At 46.8% G+C, this 12,513-nt stretch overlaps 1 protein-coding gene across 1 annotated transcript; it reads left to right on the forward strand.

The window, feature by feature from the left end:
- Positions 1–540: 540 nt before the first annotated feature.
- ECRG4 (ECRG4 augurin precursor) lies at positions 541–12,513 on the forward strand. The gene is made up of 4 exons (XM_032262989.1): positions 541–729; positions 6,206–6,253; positions 8,262–8,419; positions 12,113–12,513. The coding sequence occupies exons 1-4, from the start codon at positions 651–653 to the stop codon at positions 12,272–12,274; spliced, it is 447 nt and encodes a 148-aa protein (XP_032118880.1). The 5' UTR covers positions 541–650; the 3' UTR covers positions 12,275–12,513.

Genomic DNA, 12,513 nt, shown 5'->3' on the forward strand with positions numbered 1-12,513 from the left:
AACAGCTCTGAACTAAGGAAATTCCAAAGCCCACTATATAAACCAGGCAGAAGCAATGCCGCCAAGCAGTGAGGGAGGGAGATGGGGAAGGAATGGGCGAGGTATCAGGGGCGAGTAGGGGGAAGAGGCGCAGCTGGAGTGGGCAGAGAAACTGGGGGAACCAGGGAGAGACCCTGGCGCTGGGATCCGGCAAGTCCTCCCTCTGAGTGACCAGGGGGCCTCGTCCCTTCTCCGGATGCCTTCTGCCCTTCCCTGGGTCTCCGGAACCCAGCCTGTCCTCACCGCTTATCGCGTTCGCGGCGGGCGGCGCTGGCCACGCGGCATCCCGCGGCCGGTGGTTCTCCGCGGCCGCGCCCCGCGGTTCTCCGCGGCCGCGCCCCGCGATCATCCCTGACCATGGAGCCCGGGGGGCGCGTTCCTCGTGGGGCCAGGGCTGGAGCGGTGACCTCGGCGGTGCTCTCCCTGGCGCCGGGCGCAGCCCTTGGCCCACAGCCCTTTGGCGCGGCGCCGACCCGCCAGGTCCCGCCCAAGCAGCCACGCAGTAATAACCCGCGGCCGCGCCGGCCCGCTCGCACCAGTCTCCCGCGCCCAGTCCTCCCGCGCAGCAGCTCCAAGTGCGCCCCTCGCCCTCCTGCTCGCGCCCCGCCGCCATGGTCGCCTCCCCCGCGCGGCCCGCGGTCCTGGCCGTGACTGGGCTGGTGCTGCTCCTGCTCCTGTGCTGGGGCCCAGGTGAGCGGGACGATGCCAGGCTGATTGATAGCGGCACCAGGGATTCGTCCCGCGTGGCGCTTCCAGGGTGCCTGGGGAGAGCGATCGGTGATGGGGTGGCGGCGTAGGGACCCATCCCTAGCGCAGGCAGGGCCAATGGGGTGGGATGGGCACCGGGTCTAGGGTTTTGCGCTTGCACGAGTTCAGGTGGAGAGAGTACCGGGGTCAAGGGCGGGGAGGCTTTCAGATCTGCGGGGCAACCTTGGGAAAGGAGGGCCAGGCTTCCGAAGGGTGGGAAGGTAGTGTTTTGGGGCTTAACATAAAGAGCAAAGGGGTTGTGGGGGGCTTTACGCAGCTGGTAACCCAGGGTAGGCAAATGGCACCATCACCGCGATTCCCTTCCAGGCAGTCGCTTGGCAACAAGTTGACTTGAGCTTCCCGGCTGGGTCAAGTTGCAGTTTGCAAAGCTGGGCACAGGCCTCACACCCCAGACAGGGGAAAGGCTCTTAAAGGAATCATGCTTAATCCATTCTGCTTTGTGGAGCTCCCAGCTAATCCCTCTGGCTCTCTGTAAAACGTCCATTCACACGCACACCCAGAATGATGGGTGCTCCAACACCTGAACGCTGGGGTCCACAGGCCCCACTTTAGGAACCATAATCTGAAACCGTGGTTTGTCCTGAGTTACCACCTTCAATGAGTAAGAGGAGGCTTTATGGTTCACAAGTGGCCTCAAGGACACATGACTGCCTTTGAAGCTTACACCTTGTGGAGGCAGGGATTGTGGCCTCAGAGTTACTGGTGTGTAAAGTGGCTTGCCCAAGATCCTGAGCCTGACGCTGACCTGCTGCAAAGCAGCTGGGCACTGCCTAATGTAAAAGGAAGTCTCACTCGATTGCTTAGTTTCTGTGTTTTGCTCATTCAGAACAGGTATGAAAACTGAACTCCAGGTGAGAAGAGGCAGGGGACATTCAATAGGAGCCCTGGGGTGGAGCCCCAGGGTTGCTAGAACAGCAAGGGAGGTGGCCAGTTCTGTCCAAGCAGGGAAGATTACTGTTCCACATTAGAACCACCAGCGAAGCTAGTCAGTTATTTCCCACTGTATAGTTTACCTGCCCCCAACTCTGTTCTTGGCATTTTAAGAAGCACATCTGGGCCAGGCACAGTGGCTCACCCCTGTAATCCCAGCACTTTGGGAAACTGAGGCAGGCCTGAGTTCGAGACCAGCCTGATCAACATGGAGAAACCCCTGTCTCTACTAAAAATTCAAAATAAGCCAGGCGTGGTGGCACATGCCTGTAATCTCAGCTACTCGGGAGGCTGGGGCAGGAAAATCCCTTGAACCCGGGAGGTGGAAGTTGCAGTGAGCTGAGATGGTGCTATTGCATTCCAGCCTGGGCAACAAGAATGAAACTCTGTCTCAAGAAAAAAAAAAAAAAAAAAAAAAAGGAGAAGAAAAAGCACATCTGAATAAGTTGAGTGAGCACTGGCTGGTATTTTATTTAGTTTTTATCAATAACTCAGTGATAGAAGTCAGTTAAAATCTCATCACTGACCTGGGAGGTGAAAGTTCTTATGCAAAGAAAATCTTGATGTAGAATCCCAAAGGTGACTCTTTATGCTACCTACAAACTTTTTTTTTTTTTTTGAGACAGGGTCTCATGCTATTGCCCAGGCAGGAATACAGTTGTGCTGTCATAGCTCACTGCAGCCTAGCCTTGATCTCCTGGGCTCAAGCAGTCCTCCCACCTCAGCCTCCCAAGCAGCTGGGACTACAGGTGCATGCCACCACACCTGACTACCTTTTTTTTTTTTCTTTTAATTTTTAGTAGAAATGAGGTCTCACTATGTAGCCCAAGTCGGTCTCAAACTCCTGGGCTCAAGTGATCCTTCTGACTCGGCTTCCCAAAGTCCTGGGATTATAGGCTTGAACCACCACTCCCTTTCTCACAAACATTTAATAAAGAAAATGACCGTGGCCCCTACTTGATCAATTTATTAATATTTAGCACCTCCAAAGGAGCAACTTGCAGTTCTGAATTTGCTGGTAGAGCTAATACTGGGTAACTGGATTGGATAAATTCAGGAGTGATTATTATTGCAGCCTAGAATGAACAGCTGATGATATTGGGTGAAAAATCCATAATACAGAAAAAAAATCACAGCCATTCTATTTTTCCTTATTCTTTTCTTCAAACAAATTTAGTGTAGTGTCCAATTATATGTACCAATATGTAGTTCAGTGTGTACTACCTGGCACAGTATCAACGTTCATAATTCATAATTTTGGATTTATTTGTGCTTTTCAGTCTATAGCTAAGGTTTGGCGAAGTTCTTGTTTCTGGAGTAATAGTGACATACATTTGCTGCAAGAAATTGCAGCCTCATTGCAAATGCCTAAACTAGTGTCTATTTCAACATCAGACCACATTTCATTCATTAATTGTTAAGCGCTTTTACAGAAGGCAAACAGATGGAGGGGCCATACTTAATTCTGTATGCACTACCCTGTGAGCTATTAGAGACTGACAAATGTTAAGACATTAATGAATGCTATTATTAGTGCCAAGGAACATATCTGTCTGCCTTGGCAAATATTTTCATAGATTTCTTCATTGAACGTAAGTTTGGAAGGGAAGTAGAATGTTTAACAGCAGTCCCACCCCCATCTAACTAGAAAATCCCCTCTACAGTAGCCTGGTCAAGTGCTCACCTTTGTTTATGCTCAGACACCTCCAGCAACTCTTAATCTCAACCTCCCCATCCCCCAGGGCCATTTGTCCTATCTTGGGTGGCTGTCCGTCTGGGTGTTGGAAATCTTACTTTATGCCCTAACCCATGGCCCAGTGGTCCCTCAAAGCTGTTGTTCTCCTCCCACGAGCTTCGTTTTTTCCCTCCCTCCCTCCCTCCTTCCTTCCTTTCCTTCCCTCCTTCCCTCCTTTCTTTCTTTCTTCTTTTTCTTCTTTCTTTCCTTCCTTCCTTCCTTCTTTCTTCTCTTTCTTTCTTTCTTTCTTTCTTTTCTTTTCTTTTCTTTTCTTTTCTTTTCTTTTCTTTTCTTTCTCTGTTTCTTTCTTTTTTCTTTCTTTTCTTCTCTCACTCTGTCACCCAGGATGGAGTGCAGTAATGCTATCTTGGCTCACTGTAACTTCGGCCTCCTAGGTTCAAGCGATTCTCCTGCCTCAGCCTCCTAAGTAGCTGGGAGTACAGGAATGTGCTACCACATCAGCTAATTTTTTGCATTTTTAGCAGAGTCAGGGTTTCACAAAGTTGGCCAGGCTGGTCTCGAACTCCTGTCCTCAAGCGATCCACCCACCTCAGCCTCCCAAAGTGCTTGGATTATAGGCTTGAGTCACCACACCCAGCCCCAGAAGTTTTATTTCTCTAAGTTAAACACCTAAATTCCTTTAATTTCTTCTCATATAACACATGTTTGGGCCCTAGTCCTCCCTGGACACTCCTTTGACCACAACTCCAGATTTTCTATGATCTTCTTCAAGTCAGACGATGTGAACTGAACTAAATAGTAGAGAAGAGGTCTGCTCAGAGCCGTGATGGTACAGAGACAGGACAGTTACTGTCTTTTTTTAAATTATCCTTTACTAAACAGCCTAAGATTGCAATTGCTTTTTAAACAACGACGTCACTGTAGACCGACCTGAGCATAGGTAACAAAAACCACTGCAGCTCTCCCACACGCTGCTGTGCACTATGCTGATATCTTAGCTCGCCACCCAGCAGACTCCCAGCCCTCCTAGGGAAGGTGTGAGGGCAACCACCGCCTCTCTTTCCTGGCCCTTCAGGGTGTCCCCAGAGATCTTACGAAGCCATTTCCATGCCATTAAACCTCGAAATATTGGATGGCCATGTAATTATCATCCAAGCTGGAACACTTTTGAGCGCAAAATTCATTTACAAGGACAGCGGTATGTACTGGGGCTCTCCCTGAACGGCTAGAAATTGTGTCCACCATACCCGTGAATTACGAGGGAGGCACTTAGCAGGAAGTAGACTTAGTAAGTTCTAGCAGGTTCCCTGTCCCGTCCCAGAGGACAGGCCAGCAGCCTCCCTGGATGGCCCAATGACTCTGCAGGCAGGTAGGCAGCACCTTAATCCAGATGCTACAGGAGGCTAGTAGGTTAGGTGGCTGCTTATGGACTATGGATGTGCTGAGTGACTTGGCTCAGAGGTCTTCAAATTGAAAATTTGTAAACATTGGGTATGCTAATAAAATGCATCCCCACGTAGGGCAGCCAGTTTGTAATTCTTAGCTGTGGATATTTTTTTCTCCCCAACTCCTTCATGCAGAGGTTCTCTTTTAAAACATTTATTTCTTTTCTCCCAGCTTTATTGATGGAATTCACAAACAAAGCAGGGGTTTTTAATTTTATTGGGGTCACAGATACTTTTGAGAGTCTGGCAAAAGCTACAGTTCCTATTCCCAGAAAATTGTGCCTTTGCAGATGCAAACACAATTTTCCATACCTTTCTAGACCCCCTGGAGCCTGCCCACGGAAGGAGAGGCTAAGAACCCTGCTGAGAAAGTGGTCACCATTACCTCCAATCTGGGGCCAGACTCCGGTTCCTTACACCTGAAGATGCTCTGTTCACTACCTACAAAGTCAGCATGTCTGCATGCAACAGTTAAGAGTCAGGGGCGTCTATAGGTCCGCAAGCCAGTTCACTGGGTGGAGGGGAGTGTTCTATCAGGGCAGACAAGGTATTTTATATTAAAAATGATTGAGCTGATCAGAAATACTTTTAAAATTGAATACAAATAACAGCAAGTGGTACAAATCATGCTTGGTTTTAGGGTGATGGGCAAGCTACAAAAGTGGGCTGCACTTTTAGAGAGCGAAAGCAAGTTCTCCAGTATGTGGGGGCCCGACTCCCATTTCTGCCTGCCTCTATCTTCACATGGGCGACCTCTCTGGATCCTCACTTTTTATATGAACACTGGTCACTGGATTTCTGTTCGTCTAAATCCTGTATAACTTCTTGAGACTCTCTCAGTGATGAGTCAGGCTGTTAAAAAAAATTTTTTTAAAGAAAAATCTTGAGATCCTTAATGGATTATATCTGAAAAGATCTCATTTCCAAATAAGCTCACATTCAGGGGTTTCTGGTGGTTAGGAATTTCAGGAGGACACTATTCAATGTATTACACCATGAAGCGAAAGTTTGCAGGAAGATGCGCATGACAGATGGTTGCCCCTCATAGTAAGACACAGGGCTAAAAGAACAGCATCACTCTGACTAGCTCAAATCATAATGCTCTTGGTCAGCTGTGGTCCTTATCACCAATATTAGCCATGGGCCGCCTGAATTGTTCATCCTGCTGGACAGGGAATACTACAAGCATTGAATGCGGTGATATTACCAAGTTGCCAAATCAGGGTGGAGGCCTGCAGTTCTTTTTTTCCCCACTCTGATTTCTGCATTTGATAAACTGAAGGGTACAGTGTAACTCTGATATGGATTTCAATTTTCATTCCTTTAGGTGGCATAAGTGGAAATAAACTCAAGCTGATGCTTCAAAAACGAGAAGGTAAATATTTCCCAAATGGATAAGGGATGCATTCTTAACTGGATGGAAATGAAATGGCAATATGGAATGTGCTCACTGGAGTCTTGTATTTGGAAAATCAAAAGTGCTTACTCCATAGAAGGTTAGCAGATATGAAGGGCTTATTCTGTGGATATGTGGTGTGGTCTTTCATTAGATAAATATTAGTGCCAGTAAATGTCTGAAGGTTATTTTTCTGAAAGCTGTCAGTGTGGACTCAAAAATAAAAGAAACAGTGGTACAGTGTTAATTGCATGCTGTTTATTTTAGAACCATGAAGCACTTTAGAGACTATCTTTGGAACACATAAGCCTCAGTTGGTGGGGCAGGCGTGGAACGGCATTGTTACGGTAGTCCCTGTATCCAATGAACTCTCGGGGAAAGGTTTCAAACAGAAAAGCCTTTCTTGTTATTAGCCTCTGTTTTGAAAAATGTATTCAAGATAAATGTGACAGCAGCAAAATGTCATAGAAATTGAAGAGTCTGGGGGTCACAACACACAGGTTCCGGACCTGCCGTAATCAGATCAGGTGGATCAATTGTGGGGTCTTGTGAATGTCATTTTCCCTCTCCCAGCTTTCATCTCCATCTGTAAAACGGAAAATCCTTTAGAAATGAAAAAGTGTTACCATATTTCCGACGTGACCATTTAGTCACTTATTCTTTCCTTCCTAGTTTACAGGGGATTCTAGCAGGCTGAACTTCCTCCCTCAAGTGGGTTCCTAGTCATTCTTTCCATACTCCCCAGTTGCTACTCAGGGACCCCCCAGCAGATGGCTGGAGAACAGGCGGACCCTCTTGAGGGCAAGGAGTTCCTTGGAGGTGGTCCCAGCATCTTTCCCTGGGTTTCCAGCCACCCATGAAACCCTGTTCCATCCCCAATCTCTGAGGCAGCTCAGAGGGTCCCCCCGCCGTGCTGTGGGGTTGCAGGAGCCTCTCCTCACGGATGCCCAGGGGTGAACAACGTACTCACAGAGCCAGCTTGTCATAGGTGAGCAAGCTGCTGAGACAGTCACAACTCCTACATGTGCATCCCGCAGCCTTTACTCAGTTCAGACCAAGAAACACATATTGAGCACCTACTGTGTATAAAACAGCGTAACAGTCCCTGAAGGGATTGTAAAAAACAAACAAACAAAAAACCCTGCTGCTACTTATCCATATGACCAACAAACACATCAGGCCTGCATTTCCATAAGCCTGTGCATTTTTCCTAATGTCATCAAGAGGAACTGTCCATCTGCTTTTATAGACGAAGGGACAGAGGCTCAAAATAACAGCAGGGCAGAACACCTAACGGCACAGTGGCTTCCCCGAGCACACCTGCAGAAGTGGTTCCGTTTCAACAATTGAGACTGTGATAGAAAAACGTTAGCAGCAGCAATGTGAGGGTGCGGGTCAGTACCCTGCATCAATGGTCAGACTGTGAGGTATAGAGAGGCAATGGCTTAAGGGGACTTTGTGTCCCAGCAGCCTGGTAAGAGAATCAGCTCTACTGTTGGGCAGGGGCTGGTACCTGCTCACCCGGGTCTCATCTTTCCGGTTCCTTTTTCTTACATAATCTCCTGAGCCAAGCACAACCCTCTTGTGTTTGCATATGCAATGGACATGCCAGTATACCTGTGTGGCACCAGATATCCAGTCTGTTTCCTGAATGTGGAGCCTGAGGGGTGGGCCACTTGCCCCTGGGAAAGGCCTGGGTCCCGGGAGCGAGAGGGCTGCAGGGGATGAGCTGAATTTCATTTCTACCCTGAGGACCTAGAGGCTGAAGTTTAGTTCATGCCCCTTTATAGGGCTGTAACAAATAGAATTCACAGGAGGCGTGGTGACTGATGCTACCAGGCTGTGTCACATTGTCCCATGCAAGTAAGAATGAAATTGAGAGTCGAAACCATGGTGGTGTGGAATGGGATGTATAACAGGATTCACTGCGAGTGAGGAAGGTAATAATCATTCTTTGTGTTTTGGGGATGGGGATTGATGATTTCAGCACCTGTTCCAACTAAGACTAGCGTGGCCATTGATGAGAACAAAGCCAAAGAATTCCTCGGCAGCCTGAAACGCCAGAAGCGGCAGCTGTGGGACCGGACTCGGCCCGAGGTGCAGCAGTGGTACCAGCAGTTTCTCTACCTGGGCTTTGACGAAGCGGTGAGTGTTGCCTCTGTCTTCAGGCCTGGCTTCCACAGGGCAGAGTGGCAGGGAGGAGGCCTGGCTCAGGGAAATAGGAAGCAGAAAATTCAGCTTTGCTGTTCATTCCTAAAATAAGAGCACTGATGCTGAGTGCTGTCAGCCACTGGATCACATTACCTATAGCGTAAGGGTGATGGCTGGAAGCTTCCACCAGGGCACGTTCAGGAGGCAGAACGCAGGGCAGTCATGGACCAAAATGGCTGGGACGTAGATTCATTGGTAATCTGACTTTCCTGGGAACGCTTTTAACTTGGCTGGACAGTTTTGTCCGGGTATTCTTAAAATAACTCACAATCCCCCAAAACCTTTTCACTTTTACCTTGAAGACTGTCAGAAACAACAGGGACGACAGATCTATGATGATAAGAAAAAGAGATGAAAAAGGACTTGTAAAGAGAGGATGGGTCTTTGTAGAAGTTTTGGGGAAAATTTGACAATGTGCTTATAGGAAAAGATGGTTTACAGTTCATGCACCTAGATGTATTCATTGAATGAAGTACAAAGAGTTTATAATCTCAGGCTCCCAGCTGGGGTGCATGCACAGGTGAGACGGCAGCCCGTAGAAGTCATAGATGTGGCCGTGTGGGCATCCATCCACAGTGACTGAGGGGGCTGAGCTCTTTGTGTGAGATGTAGAGGGAGGACCCGTGGCCTGTGCAGCCCCACCAGGGAGCAAATAGGCTTTTCATGGGCAGCACCTCCAACTGGGCAGTTGGAAGTGTTTTTCAAAACGGGCACATGATTCATTTAGACGGTGCATACACAATACTGCAGTAGGTGAAGGAAAAACTAAGACCCTTAGACATATCATTTTTAATGGCTGCGTAAAATGAAATCATGTGGCTATACCATAATTTCCTTCGAATTTCCAGCCATTGGACATATGACTTGTTCCCAAAGTATCTTTTTGGTTTTTTTCCTTTGCTGTGCAAACAGCTAAACACATATAGCCAAACTCTGAGCCTGGAATGATCCTCAGTATTCAGAGGTATGAACTTACTTCACATTCACAACAACCCAAAAGGCAGGTGCTATTATTTGCATCTCTGTGGAGTTTGTCCTTTACTTAGACCACATTCTTCCCAGTGAGGTTCCTGGGGCAAGGGTGGAATCAGGTTTAACCATCTCGGAGTATTTGCAAATTGCACGTTCCTGTGAGTCACATGTAAGAGCAACAGTTTCCTAGAATCTTCAGCAATATCTGGTGTTCTCATTGGAAATTAAAAATATATGTTTACTTATTTGAAGAATGCAAATGCTATATCCTCTTTTAGTAATCTGCATTTCTTTGATGACCATGATTAAAATGGGCATTAAGAGTTTAACATGCAGGGCACAATGCTCATGCCTGTAATCCCATCACTTTGGGAGGCCAAAGCAGGTGGATCACCTGAGGTCAGGAGTTTGAGACCAGCCTGGTCAACAGGGTGAAACCCCGTCTCTACTAAAAATACAAAAAATTAGCTGGGTATGGTGGCTCACGCCTGTAGTCTCAGCTACTCAGGGGAATTACACAGGAGAATCCCTTGAATTTGGGGGGTGGAGGTTGCTGTGAGCTGAGATCGCACCACTGCACTCCAGCCTGGATGACAGAGTAAGACTCCATCTCAAAAAAAAAAAAGAGTTTAGCACGCAGCAACTGCTCAAATAATCTCTGTGACAAAACCAGAATAAAGATTAGGATCCAATAAGATTACAATAAATCAACATGCACTAAAGAGACTACAATGAATACGTCCAAGTCTCACTAGTGGTGGTTTCTGGCAAAGGAATATATATGATCTTCTTTTTCTATGCTCTTTTCTTACATACAGATTTTAAAATCTGAGTCTACATTATTTCTGTATTCATCAAACATTTTAAAAATTTTTTGAAAATACATATTTAAGCTAAAACCTCAAATTTCTAAAATGAGAGGCCGGGCATGGTGGCTCACACCTGTAATCCTAGCATTTTGGGAGGCCAACGTGGGTGGATCACCTGAAGTCAGGAGTTAAGAGACCAGCCTAGCCGACATGGTGAAACCCTGTCTCTACTAAAAACACAAAAAAAAACATTAGCCAGGCGTGGTGGCGGATGGCTATAACCCCAGCTATTTGGGAGGCTGAGGCAGGAGAATCGCTTGGACATGGGTGGGGGCAAAGGTTGCGGTGAGCTGAAATTGCACCACTTCTCCAGCCTCGGTGAAAGAGTAAAACTCCCTCTTAAAAAAATAACATAAAGTGAGAAAAACCAAGAAGCAAGAATGTTTCACCATGGCCAAAAATGTTGTATAATGGGAGAAGCAAAACTAGAGATGGAGCCAAAGAAGTCAGTGTCCTCCTTCCCAAGGCAGAGGCTGAGGTGTGCTCAGATGATTCAGACCCCAGCTGTAGAGAATGACAGTGAGACACTGGAATCATGCTCCTTAGCCCAGCACTAGTTGGCCCACTAGCCACCAAGAGTGGATGACCACTGAGCCCCAGAGACCACAGTCATGGGCTAGGCTGGGGATTTCAGCCTCACAAAATTCTCATATGTCAATTAATGTTCACTGGCAGTTTTGATAAAATAAAAACAGGTTGCCGAGACCCAGACACCAGAAAGTTCCATGCAGGAGGCATGGAGCGGCTGGTGCCTGACAACCTGCATGTGTGATTTGGATGTAGGGGGTGCATGGGCCACGCACGGAGAAAAACTCCCCTGTACCCCACACTGCATGACCCGTTCACCCAGCCCATCTGTCATCTCCCTGCCTTTTTGCTCTCACACGAAATCTCTTGCCACGTCCTGAGCATCATGTGAGTCCTAGTCTAAATTAATCTTGCACCTTCACCATCACCAAAGAAAATTTAGCCTCTCCTTTAAAAAAAAAAAAATGTATGAATAGCAAAGATCAGTCGCCCAAACCAAAAACCTGAGCATCACTCTACACTTCTTACTTGGCTTTAGCTCCTCCATCCCTTTTATTAGCTGCAACTGTCTCTTCTCGTATCTGTCTCTCAGGAACAGTAGGCTTTTTGAAGGCAGATATCCTGTTTTTGGCAGTCCCCCCAGTGCCCAGCACAGGGCCAGGCCTGACACACGGTGCCCATCTCATAGTGTTTGTGGAATGAATAAGGACATCTGTATATACTCTAACCAACCACATACGTATAAGAGTCACCATCAACTATACCCCCAGTTCTCTGCCCTGGCACTGTAATAGGCCAGTGCGGTGGTTGATCTAACTTGGGCAACATTTATTAAGCATCTACTACATGCAATATAAAGAACCAGGCACAGGAATGGGGTAGGAAGATAAAACAGTATTTGCCACAATGAGATGTGGCCTGAGGGTCAGGCCAAGTTGTTACTCTATTTGGGCAGCTGTCCATTTGATTTACCAAGAAAGAAAAGTTTAAGTCTGGAGTATATTTAGCAAATATTTTACAAAACGTTGCAAAGGTATGCGCCTGTGCTCCTTTGGAAAAAGATAGCTTTTATCAGAGTGAATACTGCTGGCCATGTTGGCCACTGAGCACAAGAATACGGTAATGGAGAGTTATTCTCACTAAGGGTTGTTAATTATTGAAGAAAAACCACCATGGAGAAAAGCATAGGTAAGATTAGGTCTTAGGGGACTGTGTGTGCTTAAATCCGTCCTCTATCATTCTCTCTCTTTTTCTCCAGAAATTTGAAGATGATATCACCTATTGGCTTAACAGAGATCGAAATGGACATGAGTACTATGGTGATTACTACCAACGTCACTATGATGAAGACTCTGCAATTGGTCCCCGGAGCCCCTACAGTTTTAGGCATGGGGCCAGCGTCAACTATGATGACTACTAACCATGACCTGCCACATGCTGTACAAGAAGCCAATATTGATTCTCTTCATGTATCTCCTAATGCCTTACACTACTTGGTTTCTGGTTTGTTCTATTTCAGCAGATCTTTTCTACCTACTTTGTGTGATCAAAAAAGAAGAGTTAAAACGACACATGTAAATGCCTTTTGATATTTCATGGGAATGCCTAACAATGTATCTCATTTAAAGATAGAAATAAAGCATTTTGTTAAAAAGAAAA

Source organism: Sapajus apella, unplaced genomic scaffold, assembly GCF_009761245.1.
Source record: "Sapajus apella isolate SASKATOON/1434 unplaced genomic scaffold, GSC_monkey_1.0 scaffold134, whole genome shotgun sequence".
Classification (NCBI taxonomy): domain Eukaryota; kingdom Metazoa; phylum Chordata; class Mammalia; order Primates; family Cebidae; genus Sapajus; species Sapajus apella.

Excerpts from the sequence above, each read along its gene's own strand:
- ECRG4 (XM_032262989.1), top strand. The coding sequence starts at position 651 with ATGGTCGCCTCCCCCGCGCGGCCCGCGGTCCTGGCCGTGACTGGGCTG. Across the intron at positions 730-6,205 it reads GCTCCTGTGCTGGGGCCCAG|GTGGCATAAGTGGAAATAAA; the intron begins GTGAGCGGGACG and ends TCATTCCTTTAG. Across the intron at positions 6,254-8,261 it reads GATGCTTCAAAAACGAGAAG|CACCTGTTCCAACTAAGACT; the intron begins GTAAATATTTCC and ends TGATGATTTCAG.